General features: G+C 51.0%; 6 protein-coding genes across 6 annotated transcripts; 3 read left to right on the top strand and 3 right to left on the bottom strand.

Annotated features, from left to right (window-relative positions):
- Window positions 1-3,927: 3,927 nt before the first annotated feature.
- On the bottom strand, window positions 3,928-7,176 carry A1O9_03693 (uncharacterized protein; the record flags this gene model as incomplete). Its single annotated transcript, XM_013405986.1, has 2 exons — window positions 4,722-7,176; window positions 3,928-4,643 (listed from the first exon to the last, which is right to left on the bottom strand). The coding sequence occupies exons 1-2, from the start codon at window positions 6,973-6,975 to the stop codon at window positions 3,928-3,930; spliced, it is 2,970 nt and encodes a 989-aa protein (XP_013261440.1). The 5' UTR covers window positions 6,976-7,176.
- Window positions 7,177-7,750: 574 nt separating this feature from the next.
- Window positions 7,751-9,134, bottom strand: A1O9_03692 (uncharacterized protein; the record flags this gene model as incomplete). Its single annotated transcript, XM_013405985.1, has 2 exons — window positions 7,751-8,830; window positions 8,883-9,134. The coding sequence occupies 2 exons, from the start codon at window positions 9,132-9,134 to the stop codon at window positions 7,751-7,753; spliced, it is 1,332 nt and encodes a 443-aa protein (XP_013261439.1).
- Window positions 9,135-9,613: 479 nt separating this feature from the next.
- Window positions 9,614-10,154, top strand: A1O9_03691 (V-type proton ATPase subunit F; the record flags this gene model as incomplete). Its single annotated transcript, XM_013405984.1, has 4 exons — window positions 9,614-9,640; window positions 9,690-9,724; window positions 9,788-9,959; window positions 10,014-10,154. The coding sequence occupies 4 exons, from the start codon at window positions 9,614-9,616 to the stop codon at window positions 10,152-10,154; spliced, it is 375 nt and encodes a 124-aa protein (XP_013261438.1).
- Window positions 10,155-13,563: 3,409 nt separating this feature from the next.
- On the top strand, window positions 13,564-13,953 carry A1O9_03690 (uncharacterized protein; the record flags this gene model as incomplete). The annotated part of the gene is made up of 1 exon (XM_013405983.1): window positions 13,564-13,953. One exon carries the CDS (start codon window positions 13,564-13,566, stop codon window positions 13,951-13,953), a length of 390 nt encoding a protein of 129 aa, XP_013261437.1.
- Window positions 13,954-14,458: 505 nt separating this feature from the next.
- On the top strand, window positions 14,459-14,884 carry A1O9_03689 (uncharacterized protein; the record flags this gene model as incomplete). The annotated part of the gene is made up of 2 exons (XM_013405982.1): window positions 14,459-14,559; window positions 14,674-14,884. The coding sequence occupies 2 exons, from the start codon at window positions 14,459-14,461 to the stop codon at window positions 14,882-14,884; spliced, it is 312 nt and encodes a 103-aa protein (XP_013261436.1).
- A 499-nt stretch (window positions 14,885-15,383) lies between these two features.
- A1O9_03688 (NADH dehydrogenase (ubiquinone) 1 alpha subcomplex 5) lies at window positions 15,384-16,266 on the bottom strand (the record flags this gene model as incomplete). Its single annotated transcript, XM_013405981.1, has 3 exons — window positions 15,384-15,453; window positions 15,518-15,622; window positions 15,722-16,266. The coding sequence occupies 3 exons, from the start codon at window positions 16,264-16,266 to the stop codon at window positions 15,384-15,386; spliced, it is 720 nt and encodes a 239-aa protein (XP_013261435.1).
- Between the last annotated feature and the right edge of the window lie 586 nt (window positions 16,267-16,852).

Here is a 16,852-nt window from a genome sequence, read left to right as displayed (position 1 = left end):
GATATCTGACCCTTCTGGAATCAGCAAAGGTATGTGGCCGCTTGGATGGCTATATAGAGTCCAAAAGGTTAATGTTAGTTGGCCGAAGTGCGTCGCTCTCTTTATATCGACTTGAACATCCCAGAGTAGCTAGGGAAGAGAAGTTTACTCAACCGTAGTTAGCAACCTGTGCCTACTATGCAGCGACATCTGGGGAAAGGTTGGCAGCTCCTGAGACCTAAGTAGTCTTGTCAATAGGGCAGTCCACAAGTTCGTTAATCCACTCGTGCTTTCAATTGGCTTATTTGAGGATCTTGTGTTATTCGTCCAGATCCTATAGGTGGCCCCTCATAGAGTGTCTTTTATATTCTATACTTAGTTGAAGCCTTTCAAGCAGCAACTTACTAACATCCCTGGTTTTGCCACTCCAATCCCAACGGGTTGTCGATCTTTGACAAGACCAGCCTAGGCTACAGTATACTAGTAGGGACTGAATTCCTCTCCCCGCAAATCGCATCCATAATTAGCTGACTCATCTACTAGAAATGAATCGATGTTACATCTCGTGGCCGGATGTCGTGTCTCGGGTATCGTGTCTCGGGTATCATGCCTCGGATATTATGAGGCCTCCCACTACAGGAGCTGAACTCATTACTGTAAATGAAGAAAGTAATGTTAATAAGGAGTTCTGATTAGAATCCCACAATGCCACCATACTATAGATTAAGCTCTAGCCCTTAAACTACATGGTACTCGAGAATAGTAAATTTTCACGTCTTAGGATCACGTCGGTTTACGACTGAATTGAGGATTGCTCCAGCGAAAATGGCCGAGAATGGTTGACGTTTTTAACTGTATACATTATGCCCTACGAACATGGCCCGCAGCAACGACTATTATGCATCTTCGCGATGCAAAATCTAGCGATATATACGTCCAGTATTATGCCTTGTCATCGAATGTGCCCCGTGCAGGCTTCCACTCAAAATGACGCTTTCCTGTCGTAGATTTGCCCGGTTCTGCGTTCTTGAGATCGAACATATGGCCGCCAAAGTAATCGAGCTCGGACTCATGAATTGCGTAGGTAGCTCCGTGCTTGTATTTTACGAGGAAGAACAGGGCGAGGTTTGAGAAGATTGAAGTGCGGGAAGATGATGACAAGCAAAGAGACGGCATGTACCCATGGACATCCTTGTGCGACTAGAGACTCGTCTGGCTCACCCTTCTCTCTGGCTCAATGGGTTCAATAAGATACCAGATTCTCGTTACGAAGGGCTAATGCAATTACGGTAACTAGGGGGGGGGGGGGGGGGACAACACCTACAAGTACCTTGCAACCGAATAACCAAGTTACGATAGCTACAGCCAGTAGCGCAGCTCCATTGGTGACCATTGTCGCCTCTGACCGGCAATGCCAGGGTAGATCGTCTGCTGCCACTAATGTCTTAGTTGCGGTTATGTCTGTAGACTGTGGGCAAGTCTCGAGGTACTTTTATCCCTCAAGTTGCAAAGTACCAACTTATGCCTCAGCCACAGTTTAATTTTAGTTCTCGTTTGCACCATCGCTCGTCAGAGATCCAAAAGGCTATGCAGCTCAAAGAGTGCTACTGGGAAAGACTGCCGCCTACGCCTTTCGCCCTGGTTCAGGAAGCGCAGTTTCCAGACCGCACCGAAGAGCCGGTACCAGCGTTATATGTGGTGGAACAGTTCACTCGTTTTGCAGCGCACCAGGAGAGTCATCGCCACCTGATGGAGTTGGGAATATCGGTTCTGACAGCAGCGAGATTCGCGGTCAACGTCTTGCTAGCGTCCGGAAGTCTCTCTTGAGAGGTTACAGCACTCCGCCTACATCATGTAAGCAGGAAGAATATGGTCATTCACTTGTATTAGATCCTTCCAAACTACCAGTGGAATTGCTTCTTTCTTCTTCTTCATTTTTTAAAAGGGGGATTCATCATTCTCTTGCTGCCGTAGGATGGATTGAATCACAAGCTGGACCGTTGACGTGTCGAGCCCTGCTGGATCTTCCAAGATAGACGCGGGAAGAAGTCACAGGCAACGCTTTACCTTGCTCTTCCCAATCACCACAATCACCCGTTTCATCCCTCCGTCCCAGCGTTAAATGTATACGTGACCTCCTCATCAGAATGCTGATGAGGATTCCTCCGGAAGGGAAATAAGCCCGGGACATAATGCAAACCAACATGCCGGCATCTCAGCACGAAATGGAGGACCAACGCATACCGACCATGGCACGCGGCGTAATGCGCCATGATGTTCTCCACCTGCTGGTTCTGGTCGCCCTCCACAGCCACTGCCATCTCACACAGCAGCGTCCGGAACAGCCGCAGGCCCGGCGAGTGCTCGATGTCATGTTTCGGACTGTCGCCCCGTGCGAGCGCCGTTGATTGGTGCAGCGTCTGCAGGTCTGGTGCTAAAGAGGAGAGTTTGTTGTGCGCGAGAGGGATCGTGATCTGCCGGATGTGGACCACTGTGAGAGATGGGAAGAGACTACGGAGGATGTCCGGTGGGTAGGTGGTGAGGAGACTATGGGGGATGCTGAGATGTTGGATCTGGCTTGTTGGTAGTGGTAGGGGACCTGTCGGCGATGGATATGGACATGGCTCAGTCATGGGGCCTACTGCCATTGGACTTGCAGCTGTTTCTGGACTCGGAATGACACTCCCCTGATCCTCCTCGCTCAGACTCTGCAATTCGAACGAGGATGTCCGGAAGAACACCCCGCGAGCCTCGTCATATGTCTTGCGGCAGACAAAAAGGATGGAGATGTACTGATCCGTCTTCGTCTCCAGCGGTGATGTCGCTATCGCTGTCGTCGTTGGCCACATGCCTATCCTGACAGTACGGCGGTGAATTGTGTGTCCCGAGTCGTGCCGGCCACCATCACCATCGTTCCTTGGGCCGGCAGCGAAATCACAGAGTAAAGGGACCGTCAGGTCCTGGAAGACACATCTGTAGATCGCGAGGCGCACCTCGGTCGGGAGGGTGAGAAAGTCGATGTTCTTCGCTCTTGTAAGGGCGTCCATGCTGTCTCCTTCTTCCATCCAGGCAAGGGTCGGCAGCACTGCAAAGAGACAAGTTCTAGTGCAAGAATTGCAACTCTTTTCTAGAATGCTCAAAAGTCGGCTGAGTGCCCCCACCACTCAACAGGGACACTGAGTCTCACGAGAGGGACATGGATCGGATCCACAAAGTTTCTGTGCGAACAGCTGGGTCTGACAGATTCCCGAACAAAACAGCGTGTATGTTGAATGAATCCCGGAAACAAGTTGCTCGAGCCTAGAAGGATCAAAGTAGAGAGACTGATGATGGGTGATATGAATAATCCCTACTTCCGTCCCAACCGTCATCAACGACGCTCGAGCCGAGGTTTACCCATTTACTCCAACAGTGATCAATGATCATCTATCTAGATCTAGATATGTGCTTATCGGCTAGATAGTCTCCTGAGTTATCATTGCTGATAGTGTGAAACCCTAATAGCGAGGGGAAAATCCTCGTTCCTTTCTTATGCTTAAAACTGCGTGGACAGTCAGTCAGTGTAGACTGTTTATTGAGGTCGCGCGTTGTGCTGCAAGGATGGCTCTCCTATTTGCTTCAGCCTTACCCTTCGTCCTTTCGACAGCTTTAAATGTGCCACGTGTTGAAGCTTAGCATGAGCACAGGTAGGACCCTAGCCTCATAGCTGAGTATAAAAGAGGTATCTATACACCCAGTATTGTTGGGCGATGAATGTTTATGCTATGTACGCGCCTCGTACTTCAGCACCGAAGCAAAAAAAGAATTAGTAGCACAACAAGAATAAGAAATATTGATACCAATACTTGCATCCACCAATCGTGAGCTCTATCTACTACTAGCCATGGTACTTAAGGCCATCTAATAATAATTCCTTCTTTACACACGAAACATCACTAGCCCTCGATCTCATCGCACCAGCCCAAATCCTAGCACTTGCCTCAAGACCCAAAAGAATCCTTTGAACAGCCATCCTACCAAGCTTAGTGCCCCAACAAGGACATTCAGTACTCTCATTGCGAAGACACCGACGGTGATGAACATCAAGAGATATACGCCACTCCTGGCACAATCGAGAACAAACCCGCCTGCAGTTTCTTTCTTTGCCTTACTCAACTTCAACTTCCCGGTTTTTGAGTAAACAAAAATAAGAGCCCAAAGTTTCCAGGCGGTCGTGGCGATGACTTGACTCATCTGCCATGCTCGCTCCAGCACTTCCCAGGCTAGTTTCATAACTTGTGGATGATTTCGAATCCACATCTTTGTCGCTTCAAAGGGTACGATGACCATTTCCCCCAAGGCCCCAAATCCCAGAGAGCCTAGACCAGGCACCTGTAATTCCAAGGTAGAGATGCTGTTACCACTCACATTACGGCTCTTCGATGTTCCGGAGCATGCGATTGCCAGTCCTTGTGGTGTCGGAACCCTCAACCGTGGGCCGCTGACAGATCTTTGACTGTGGGAGACACTGGTCTTGTGAGAGAGCTCCTCCCCTCCAATCAATGGTGAGCTGGAGCTTCGCTGTCGTCTTTGATTGGCGTGATTAAAAGTTTTCTGCGTTGAACTCCCAGCTGCACTCATCGCCGCATTCAATCCCTCAGTGCCGCTCCCTTCGGATCTTGTGTCTGGGCTTCTCATTGGACTTCCAATTAATGGAGATCGGTCAACCGGAGAATTGTTGATAGAATTGTTTGTGCTTTGACAGATGGGAGTAGCGTCCCCGAACTTGAATTGCCGCTTTTTGGGTGAACGCTTGAATGCCGATTTTACAAAAGCGAGCCGACCGATTCTACATTTTTCAGAAGTTAGACTGTCTTTGTCATGTTCATCTTCTGATTCCTCAATTTCGCTAGCACTGCTCGGACAATCGACTTCAGACCAGATACTCTTCGTTGGGCTTGTATTAGGAGTCGAATATGGGCTTGGGTGACCAAGACAGCCTCCATGACAATCCTGCTCTTTGCAGCAGTCAGGGCAGCATATAGAATGGTCTCGCTCCTCAGTTGTAGCATCTAGACCGGGTGATTGCTTTCCTTCTTTCTCCTTGCCTTTCTCTTCTGGTACATCTGGAAGGCCCCTCCCGATTGGATGTGTCAGCTTAGTCACTCCTTCCACGAGGCCGTTTCGGTTCTGGAGTTCGAATATACGGGTGGCACCATCTGTACCAGGAGGTTCGATTTCCACGAGGCCGTGTTGGCACCGACTGCACTTTCTCGTCAGGCCAAGACCGCTCGGGGAGGATTGATCCCATTTCGTGAATGTCGGATTGTGGGAAGCAGGATCGGGCTGACGTGTTGCCAATCGTGGTTTCAGCGGCGGAGGCACCAGGTGCGCCTCTTCCTGATAAGTTTCTGTCCACAGTTGGCTGTCTGTCCGGCCTTGATCCCGCTCTGTCTGATGGTCCTGGTTGGACACGTCCGGATGCAAATGGATTGGGCCAACCTGTGGAACGCCATACATGCCTTCTGCTCTCATTGGCATCTGAGGGCGAGGCATGGCTCTTGGTCGCACCCTCTGCATTGGAACTGACATCATAGAGCCTGTGCTCATGTCGGTGTTCATGGATATGTCGTATGGCCGGGCAAGTGGATGTGTCGGAAGCGAACCAAAGCGCTCGTGCTTCATCATTCTATGATCTGGGCCACGACGGTCTGGTCTGGGGCTGCTTGGCAAAAATTCCATCACTGGTCTTCGATCCGGAGGCATATTCATGCGAATGGTAGTGGTATTCGATGGTTCCATGAATGGGTCTCTCCTTCGCGTTGACAAGGGTGAAGTTCCCTTCGGCATGGCCCTTGGCCCCCTTGTCTCGGGTCGTGCTGGCGCCACGGGAGAAGCCACTTGTACTGGCGGATTGTCGTAGATGGGAAGGGGCATCTCTTTTTCTCCCGTGGGCCTGAGTTCCCTTTGAATACGGTCCTGAGGCGGATGATGGTTTGATCGAGCTGTCCGCACAAACGGGTACTCTAGATCGCCGCCGCGAGGACCTTGTGGTTTCTGTTGCCCCGACGTTGATTGGGTCAACATGTGTGTGTTGAATTCTCGTCTTGTTCTGGATGGGCTCTGTTCCGATGCTTGTGTTAACGGGGATTGGCCATTGTTCATCGGCAGACATGGTAGATCTTTTTCTGCTAGACGATGGCCAAAGGTGCCTGAGGTGTTTGAATTCGTGAGCTGAGCTACCGAGTTTGTTGTTGCTAGCCCTAAAAAAGAATCTGTTTGTGGCTCCACCAAGTCATGCAGGTACTCCGATGACTGCTTTTCAGTCGGCAAGGAAGGTAATTCCTTTCCGACATCAGCTGGAGTGAAATTACGCACTCTGGGAGCACCTGGTGCAGAGGACGAACGAATGTCATTGGAAAAGTGCAATCTTCTTACAACAGTCTCTGCGCTCCCACCAGTATCTCTTTGAGTACGAGAGCCCCCATCAATAGCTTGATTACCTGTACTGCTCCCAACAGGTTTTCTCCTCAGCATGGGATCCTGTCTTGGTTCAGGTGGTGGCCCATGGTTTCCGATAGCAGACTCTGTTCTATCTGGGAACATTCCAATTCCTTCTGCAAGCGGGCGAAGTTGAAAAGTGGAGGCATTCTCGTAGGATGGTGTATCTGATCCTCGAGCTGCATGAGAGTAAGGCACATGGCTTTGAACCGCAGGACCTCTCATCTGACGAGTATGACAAGCGAAACTCTGCGAATCAGCCAGGTCTTGGTATGGAGGTCCGAGGGATTCGTGTCCTGGAGGGTTCGGTGGTAGAGATGGTTCACCAAGATCTAGACTGACCCATTGGTCACCCTTCTGTCGCCATCGCCCTTGCTGGAATGGGCCGTGTCCACGCCTGGCATCGTAATGGTCAATAGAACTACTGGCACTATGGGAACCAGGCGTTATGACGCCTGTTCTGGGATTTGCACCGCGGGCAAGGAGATAGTCGTCTTTGTTGACAAGATGGTGCATTTCCGGATGCCTTCTGGATTGATCTGCGACTTTGCTCTTCAACGAGGCGATTTCTGCCTTTGAGGCCGCAAGATCGGAGCGTCGCGAGACGTCCGTTTGGATCAAGTTCGGTTGTTGACCGACGAAAATAGTGGTTCTCCGGCTAGTTTGTGCCGAGGGGATGGATGAGGAATCCACCCCCTGTTGAATCACAGCTTCTGGATTTCGCGATTCAGTGAGAGGGAATGCTTCGTATACTTGGTCGAGAACCTGCTGATTTGTGCGTCCTATGTAGAGGCGCTCATCTGCTTCCCCTCCGAACTCTAGAGCAGGAGCTGGGTCTCTGCAACTGTCTTTAGGCCCCTTGTAGCGATCTGCTAGCGGCTGAAAAAGGGGCGCTGCGCTTCTTAGAAGGCGAATTGAAGTTTGATCAGGGACAGACTCAACTAGAGGTTCGATTGGTATGGTCGAAAGCGAAGGAGCGGTAGCAGTGGAGTGGTTTGAGAAAGGGTTTGGAAGAGAAAGGGATCTTGGAGATTTGGATGGCATTGTGTAAGCATTATGGTTGCTATGAGATGCGCACGGAAGAGGTGGCAGATAGTGGCCTGTGCACGAACTGGGTGCTGAGGGCGACGCCCCACGATCAAAGGTATGTTCAGAGTGGTTGCTCTGACTGCAGAGTGAATCTAGCAACTGGACGGCGCTGGGTGAAAAGCCAGGCACAACTGGGGTAACAGCTCGGGATCGCAAGAGCAATCCAGAACGAAGTCTTAGGTGTGAAACTATTGTACCAGAACTAGAACCGACCACTTTCCCTTCTTTGGCGGTCTGGCTGAAGATGACCCCATCGTTGAGAAGCAGCGAGGGTGTTCATCCCGCCTGCCGGCACACTCATCCGCTTTTCAGGACTAGGTGGCCGCTTCTCTGGGCTTAAAGTGGCCCGTTCTCTAAAGTGTGCATTTGGATTCCTGCTACTGAAGTTGGTAGAAGCACTCTTCCGCAGAGGAGAAGCTGCGTGTGAGAAAACACCTAGACTGCCACCTTCGCCACCTGAAGAGGTTGGCCGGAAGTTTGGTTGGCGAATAGCAGCTAGAGGGCGTACGACCGAGCCAACTTCAGACCGTTGTGCTGGGCTTCGGACGTCTGGAGTTGCGAAACGCTGACGAAGATTGCTTTCTTGGGCTAGGCCATCTGGGTCCGTATGCTGAGAATAACTTGGATTTGAGTTGGTTTTGAAGCCACGGTTAATGACAAACATTGGAGTGTATGTGTCCACTTTGTTGTACTGATCGTCTCGTGTTGAGTTGTATGAGGCTTGCTCACTGAACTGTGTGCCCACCTCTCTGTACAAAGGTTGTGTCCTCGGCCTGACGTATTTTGTGTCATATTCATGGAGAACTTCCTTGGAGATATAGGCTGTATCCTTGGTCTGGGTGGAATAGCTGGACTGGAGCAATGATAGCTGAACTGTGGCCAGTACGACTAAGAAGATGGTTTTGACAATGGTAACGCTGGGCCGGGGATCTGATTGGGATGTAGGGAGGAAAAGCCAGTAAATGAGGACATGGCCAGGACTGAAATAGCAGAATAACCGCAGTGACACTGGAAGAGGGTCCCAGACGGCAACTTCCCACACATCTCTGGTCGCGTCTGGGTGTGCTCTGGATTGTGCAGTTTCTGTTCCCAGGAGATTTGAGAGAAATCGGAGAGGGGAGGATGAGACTGGAGATGAGTCGACACGAACGCGTTTGGCGGAGGGAGTACTAGGCACGACGTCTACTGAGCTCTCGAACAATCTGTAGTGTTTCTTCCGAAAGAAAGTGTAGAACGCATTGACAACTGAGATCAACGTGAGCAAGTGGACGGTGAAAGCCGCCTGCCACCTGGGTCAGCAGTGCATTCTCGAGTCCTGTGATGAGAGGACATACCAGCCACGACGACCACGCAGCACCGGGAACATCGGCAAAGACATCATCGTACACTTGTTTCGATTCCGCATTGGCTCGGGCGATGAGGAAGACCAAATTAAGCACAATGCCAATAGGGATAGCCCATTCCTTCTCTAGTTGATCCCAACCATTGGATTCGATCTCTTCAGAGAGCCACAAGAGGAAATCATAGGGGTTGAGATAGGCCTTGATGCGCTCCACCAGAGGTTGACGCCGTACGTATTTTGGCATCTTGACGACTTGGAGAGATCAAGTGCGGGCTGTTGGTGCAGACATATCCCTTCTTTGCAGAAGAGAAGATCTTCTGCAACTTTGCAGCCCAGAGAAGAAGTGAGACAGCGTCGGACTGCCTCTAAGAGGTCTGAGGGGTCTGACGAGTGAGAAGAGAGGGTGGAGGACAGAAGACAAAGAACCACGAGGCTGCGCTCGAGGCTTCAAGTTGATGACGGATAAACAATGATCCCGTTCTGGGTTAGCGCTATCAGATAAGCTGGGGGGCCTTGGCAGCCTTGGCAGGTACATGCGAGATCCCCATCTTCCCGGTCCGTACTCCAACTACGCCGACTTCGAGTACAATACCTAGATACTACTGACTGACGTTGCCTACCGCCTGGTCTTATTTGCTGTGTGCTGTAATAGCTATAGTCTGCCGTGCTGTGGCTGTTAGCAGTTGCAACCTCACATCTGGCTCTCGTCCATCCGATCTAGACATGGCTGCCCCAGCTTCAGCCTACAAGGTACGAGCACTCGACCCAGAGGCCGATCCCCTTCTAATAATTGGCATAGGACCGACAATTCATCGCAGTAATCGGAGATGAAGAGTGAGTCCTCTTCCTACCTAGGTATCACCATAGCCAAGCGCTGGACCTAACGATTCTCCCAAGCTCGGTCACAGGTCTCCTGCTTGCGGGCATTGGACACGTTACAGACCCTCCCGACGCTCAGAAGAACTTCCTCGTTGTTGATGGGAAAACCGAGAAGTCCTTAATCGAGTCCACATTCAACTCATTCACCAAGGAGCGAAAAGACATTGGCATCGTCCTCATTAACCAGCATGTTCGTTGGACTACTCGTTCACACGCTACGATCCCCCGGCTGATATACAAACAGATTGCAGAACAAATACGAGATGCCGTCGACAGATTCCAGGATGCATTTCCAGCTGTCCTAGAGATACCTAGTAAAGACCACCCATACGATCCGGAGAAGGATAGTGTGTTGCGACGAGTGAGAAGATTATTCGGAGAATAGATGCATGAGAGCATAAATGAATTTTGCTGTTCATCGGGCTGCATGATATAAATGGCGCCTTTAAAGGACCTACGGTGACTAGACTTCCGCTTGCATCAACTGTAGCGGTTTTCGTTCTCCAACCAACTGTTTCCTACAGGATAACCAGGCAGGTTGCAGTCATGACCTGTGCCCTCGGAGCATTGGAGATATCACATTCTCCCTGAGGCCATTGAAATCACCGTACCCATCACTCGCCAGCATCAGAAATTACGCCGAGCACCAATGCCTGCTGTGAGGACTTGGGGCAGAACGTTTAAGCGACTCAAAAGGAAAGACTTTACAGGCTGCAACAATTTGGGGTCTGGGATCGGGTCAGTCTCGTCTCGTCTTCAGCAACCTAAATCTTATCTCGATTGCAAACACCGGACTCGGCTTGAGCCAGTAATTATAAGTCCCGCCACGACATTTCCCCCAACATATGTTTAAAGTTCAGTGATAGCATTGCCTTCAGTTCTATGGCAAGACAGTCACAACATCGAGCGGTGATTATGAGATTTCGTCTCCTTCATGAATGACCTAAACTAGTGCTCTTGCATGAGTACCCTACGTAACTTGTTGCATGTTGAATCTACCCAACCCATATCTCTCGATTTGGGGGGGATGCTAAACAAGGCTGAGGGCTACGGTGAGTCAGATGCGACCTTTTGGCAGCTGAATGGCAGTACAAATTGGCCTTGATGGAAATTTTACCAAGCATTTAAAACCACATCTACAGTATAACTCCGGCGTTGCTCTCTGGTGAATCTCTTCTGACCACCTCCATCTTTACCACGCTCGTCTTAGTTTACCTTAATATCAACTTGCCTTCCTACAGCTTCCACCGCGCCTCAAGTGGTTACTCGTTGAGACTTCCAGGTGGCATGGATGTCTCACCCCGAGAAGACCACAGTCGGCCTGACTCCTTCTGGTGCAGCAGGCCTGCCAACACTCTCTGCTCTCAGTACACTGAGTCTCCAAGGGCGACAACAGATATCTATCCTGTTAGCCTGTCACTTGACTCTGGTTTCTTCCTATACCAAGACCTTATCACCTTCCCTGTGGGGTTCCAGGCCTGCTAGAAATGTAAGTTAGGCCAGCTCAGGTATTATTCGTGCATTCCTACGCAGAGCCTCCACACTTTTAAGGACAGGACTCTTCCATTATAGGCTGAGCTATAGAGCGCTCTTTGGTTAGATCCATGACAAGGCAAGTACTCGTGGTATCCATTTGCGATCTCACGCCTAAATATCCATGGGGCCGATTTCGTCGGGCTATTGACCAATCACAGTGTAGACAGGCGAGGTGTGTCAATGTGAAGAACTCTGATTTGGCTGTTTGTTTATCTATACATAGGGCGAACATGCAATCGGTTGAAGTATTTGCGGACATTGGGTCTGCAACCGAAGGCAAGGCTTCAATGAGTGTCACTTCAACTTTCTCTGCACGGAAACGGCTCGCACTAAATCCAAAAATATGTATTGCAGCTCCTCGGTCTACCTCCACTCTGGTGGCGAGGCTGTGGTCCCCTGGCTCCTACACTGGCAGAACGTGGGAACGACTACCACTATACTAAGTCGTCATTCAGCCCCAATTTGACTTATCGAATAAATAGATGATGTCTTCCTCGACCAAAATGCTCAGAATGAATTCCAAAATAGATGCAATATCTTACCACCCCAGCTTTGGTATCTGTAAGTGGATGTCCAAGCTTCAACTTCTCTTTAATACTGCTTCCAGCTCTTGAATAAGATGAGCAGGCGCTTCCGCGTGCCGCCTGAAGGAGGGCCTCCAACTGGATCTTTGTTTGGCGGAGGCTCTTCCAGCTCTGGGTCTTCTAGCTCTGGTTCATCCCGCTTTCACCCCTACGGGGGCAGACGACTGCCTGCGGGGTCAGTGCGACCAGAGTCCGATGGGCCTTTTGAAGAACCTCCCTGGCCACGGCCGGATCCGAATAGGCGGCAGCCTCCAGGGCCGCTCATGACGGTAGCGAGATACGAGGAACTTATGCAGGACATCGACGCCAATCGCAAATCCGCATCGGCCACCCTGTTGGCGGGTGACTCCCGCAACAACGCTTTGTTCAGACAAGAACAGCAAGCAGGCGAGCAGCAATTGGCTCTCTGGCAGGATTTCCTTCTCCCAAACGGCGAAAGACCTCCAGACCAGGTCGACATGCATGGCGTACCCATGGATGCAGACGCGGGTGAGCAATACCGGGGGCGGATCACAGAGTACCTGCTACAGCTCCAGCAAGAGACAAGACCACAAGAAATAGCAAGAATACAGGCATCCATGCAGGAATTACAAGTGACGCTTGCGGAGTGGGACGCATATAACGAGAAATTCAAGGAACTGATCCATACGAACGAGATGGCCATCACCGCCTGGCCGGTTCGTGACCAGGTGTACCTCGGCGGGCTGCATCGGTTTCAGATGCCCGAGTGGAAGGACTGGAAGGGAGAAGAAAGTGCTTACCGATGGAAGTACGGCAGCAACCCTCGACCCAGCAATCCACATGACGCTGCGAGCAGAGCCAGAGACGCGCAGCGTATGAACTTACAGCCTCCCGCTCAGCCTTCGACACTACCTCCGGCGCCGAACCCTGGCACAGGCCCGACTCCGTTCTCCAACCAAGTGCCATCCCCAGCGCCGACCCCAGGTGGGCCTGCGACACCAGCTTCACTTCTGGGCCTGGGCAGAAACGGGAACGCCGGCGCGGGTCGTGGGGCCAATCCGCGCTGAGGAGAGATATTGTGTAGTTTCATAACATCACACTAACAGGTAGAGTCAACCGTTTGAATGTGATTTCATAAGCTTCTGCTTCTTCTTTGTAGATAGTTCAAGCATCCCTGATCATCTATACATTACATCTCGCCTAGGGATCCTAATGTAACATCCAGCTGAGTCATTGGTGTTACCTCTCGGATGTGAATACTGGACGGGGTTGGGAGACGCGCCAAGAAACGCCACCACAGTATCGAACTCGGTACCTAAGTAACTAAGTCGATAGAGAGGGAGTCATTCTCTAGTTTTGTCTATTGGGGGAGTCTTGAGAGATACAATAAATCATGCGGTGAGCAGCTATTTCAGATGAGTGGTTCGAAATCGTCGATCTTGACAGGCGATACGAGAGAATGGCTTCCCCTGTGCGGATAACAAAGAACCACCAGAACAAAGTGGAAATCTCGACACCGCGTCTATTACTTTGCGCTGCTCAAGGGAGTCATGCACATGGGTTACACGAAGCATTTAGTGACCCCGAGGTGATGAGATATTGGTACTATCAACCGACATACGAAGTTCAGCTGGTTCTGATTTTGCTTACAAATTTCCCAGGAGTACACTTCCTCACACGTCCGGAGCAGAAACTGAAAAATGGGTACGCAAGATGGCAGCCGGCGAGCAGAACGGGGTGACAGACTTTATCATCTGCCTAAAGCCAGACTTGCTACCTGTTGGCAAGTGTGGGATATGGCAGGGGGAAGAGATCGGGTTCATGCTGGCTCGGGCCCACTGGCGCAAAGGTCTTGCCGAAGAGGCTCTGAACGCTGTGCTGCCGTACTTCTTCTCTGATAGAGGCATGCTGGAGATTGTTGCCGATGTCGATCCGCGGAACACATCGTCCATGGCATTACTTCAGAAACTGGGCTTTGTGGTATACGATTTCAAGGAGAAGACTTTCCAAATCGGCGGGCAGTGGGTTGACAGCTCGTACCTGAAACTAACGAAAGAGCAGTGGACTAGCCAGAAGCGTAGAGAGAACCCTTTACCAGTATAAAGCTGCCTACCTAGAAAATACATTTCAACTCTGCATGGGAATTTCACATGGATATATTGCTGCTGGTGGAAATGTTGTCCGGCTCCATATTGGTGGCAGACTTCGGGTCTCTCGCTTGTTAGCTAGTACCACAATTCTCTCAAAAAGTAAATACCACAACCCGTCAGGCGACTGGTGAGATTTCCTGGTGAATGTTAAGTTGCTGCGTAGTTCTTCGCGTTAGAATCGAACCACCGGAACGTATGTACCAGTGGTAGCGGAAAAACTCCCTGGAAATTACCCTCGCTCCGATTGGACAGAGCTTCAATGCCAAGCAGTATTGCTTATACCCACATAATGCTCCACCGGATCAATTGATGGGAGCTTCTCAAGCTTTCAATTGAATCACTTCATCAGGTACTGAAGACTTCCCGCCTGCAACGACAACACCAGCCCACCAGCGACTCACTGGGCCTTCCTTTCTTTGCAAACCCTCTAGACTCACCTACACCTACAGCCTTCTACGATGCCCTCGCAAGAAGGTGTCCAGTCCTCAGGCCGCACGCCGCTGCGGGTGTACGGACCGCAGCCGACATACAAGGCATACATTTCACCATATGGACCTAAGTACGAGAGCCCATGACCAACCCGCCCAGCACCTCAAACTCCGCGTGCCTATGTCCCATTGCCCTGTACGAAGAAAGAATGGAAGGATCCCAATGACTAACAAGACCCCTCTAGAACAAAACACATTCCTAACCTAATGGGCATGTCAGTACCCAAGGCCCTGCGATACGGCTACCTGGCCTCCGGCTTCGGCGTCGCAGCGGGCGTCTTCGCTCTGTTTTTCTTCGGCGATGTCCCCAAAGTACGGACCGATATCTTGCAGAAAATCCCCGTCATTGGCGACTACTGGGTGAGAGAAATTCCTCCGGAGGACAACCCCTTCTAGATGAGTGGATGGTGTTGTGGGTGGGATGTTGCAGTGGAGATGTAGAGGAACCCGAGCCTCGGTGCGTGCCGCATTGTGTTTATATTATCCCGAATGATGGTTCGTGGCCCCCGAAGAGGACAAGGAGTGCCGTGAGGACCAGCTGGAGTTCAGACTCGACGTTGTAAGAAGGCAGACAATAAAATCTCAAACAGCTTAAATAAAGAACCCCTTTTGTTAAAGATTATTGAGTCACATCTGCCGTGGCAGAGTTGACATAGCTGCGGGCATCCATATCAAACTGGGAAGTTCTACCCACGTTGGAATTTACACGATCATATGTTTACATATGCTTCACTGCTTGAGATTTGCGAATCGATCGATGTCAAGTGTCCAACTGAAACGGTCTGGCATCTCTTTTTGTTGGTATCATATTTACAGCCGGGCATGTGAAAAGCTCGATCAGCACAGCGCCTCCTGTCGAAGAGACAGACATCAGTCCATGATAGAGTGAGCCGTTCTACGCGTGATCTCCACGCTCAAAATACTCCCATTGGCCCGTCGGTATGGGTTCCTCAAGATCTTGCCACCTGTGAATCGCATTAGTATACCTCGTCGAATGCACCAGGGCACCACACTGGCACGAATACATACACTTGGTATTTCAACAATTCGTCGACAAGCAGTAACTCGCCCTCAGCGACCTGTAGCACCTCCTCAATCAGGCCAGCACCAATCTTCTGCTCAATCTCGTCGACCCTGTGCATTAAGAGGAAGAGGTTAGCATTCATATACCACACGATACCGGGTAGGCTCTTTCAGCCAGACAGCGGGGATCACGGTAGTAGAGTAACGCACTGGACTCTTGTCAAAGGCGGCTCTTTCTCGAGATCCTCCACACCAGGAGCCACGCCAGATGTAGCCTCCTTGTCCACGCGATCAGCCTCTTCCTTCACGGCATTCGACTTGGCCTCTGCTTCGGACATGGCATTGGAGCCCTCCTGGTACGAGTGTTGCCGGGTGTGCTGGCCGTCCCAGACCTCAACGTCCTCGACAAAGGCTTTCTCACTCTGCAGGCTGCCATCGCTGACGTGGAACTGGCTGAACGCCTCCGGGTTGCCGTCGATCTGCTTGCGCACCCGTGCCAGCCATGCGTCATAGCCCTCGGGTTTCGTGGCCTCGATGACCGCCAGTCGCTGCTTCGTCAACGCCTCTGTTGACTGTCGGTATACGGAGCTCGCGGGCAGTTGGGTGAGCTTCTTGAGGGTCTGTTTATAGGTGTAGATGAGGGCGGGTCGGGGTGACGGGTGCGTCGAGAGACCGGTCAATCCGGTCGGTGTGTTGGGTTCGAGGTATTTGGACGCTGATTTTACGGCCGCCAGAAGCCGTGATGTCGACCGCATCTTGAGCTACTGGGGGTTCGCGGGATGCGAGCTTTGAGATTTGGTTCTGGGACAGTTGCTGTGAGGTTTCTTGCGACAACTTTCCTGATCCTGATGTCGAAGGAGCATTGGCTTGGCATTCCAACCAAAGCGGAACCTGCGACAGCTCACGTGGGTGCTCACCTCGACGGTGCCGCTTTTAGAACCACCACCTCGCGACTCACTGTCCTCGATTGTCTACAGACAAACCAGCCCAACTGCATTGACACCAGATAGATAAAGGCCCTAGGCCACCAAGAACTAAGCGGACACTTATTCTACGAGCAGCACCGAACAGGGGCTCTACACTCGAAGGTTGCAACACCGCGGTAGTAAATCATCTCGACGAACACGCCAAGTTTAATCTATCACCGCACTGAAAGTCTGCGCACTAGCAGGCTCTAGAACAGTAGGTAGGGAGAAGCCTAGAAAATCTCGTAAGGACGATTGATGCCTATACTGAGGTAGCGCCATTAGTTATTGGGGACATAAAGAGTTCAGGAGATGACGGACTGGCAGCTAGAGGAAATTCACCGGCCAGATATTATTGAGGCAGGGTTCAATGACC

Source organism: Exophiala aquamarina (genome assembly GCF_000709125.1).
Source record: "Exophiala aquamarina CBS 119918 chromosome Unknown aczIA-supercont1.3, whole genome shotgun sequence".
NCBI lineage: Eukaryota > Fungi > Ascomycota > Eurotiomycetes > Chaetothyriales > Herpotrichiellaceae > Exophiala > Exophiala aquamarina.
The sequence above is the reverse complement of the archived record's forward strand: the minus strand, read 5'-3'. Positions and strand labels throughout refer to the sequence as shown.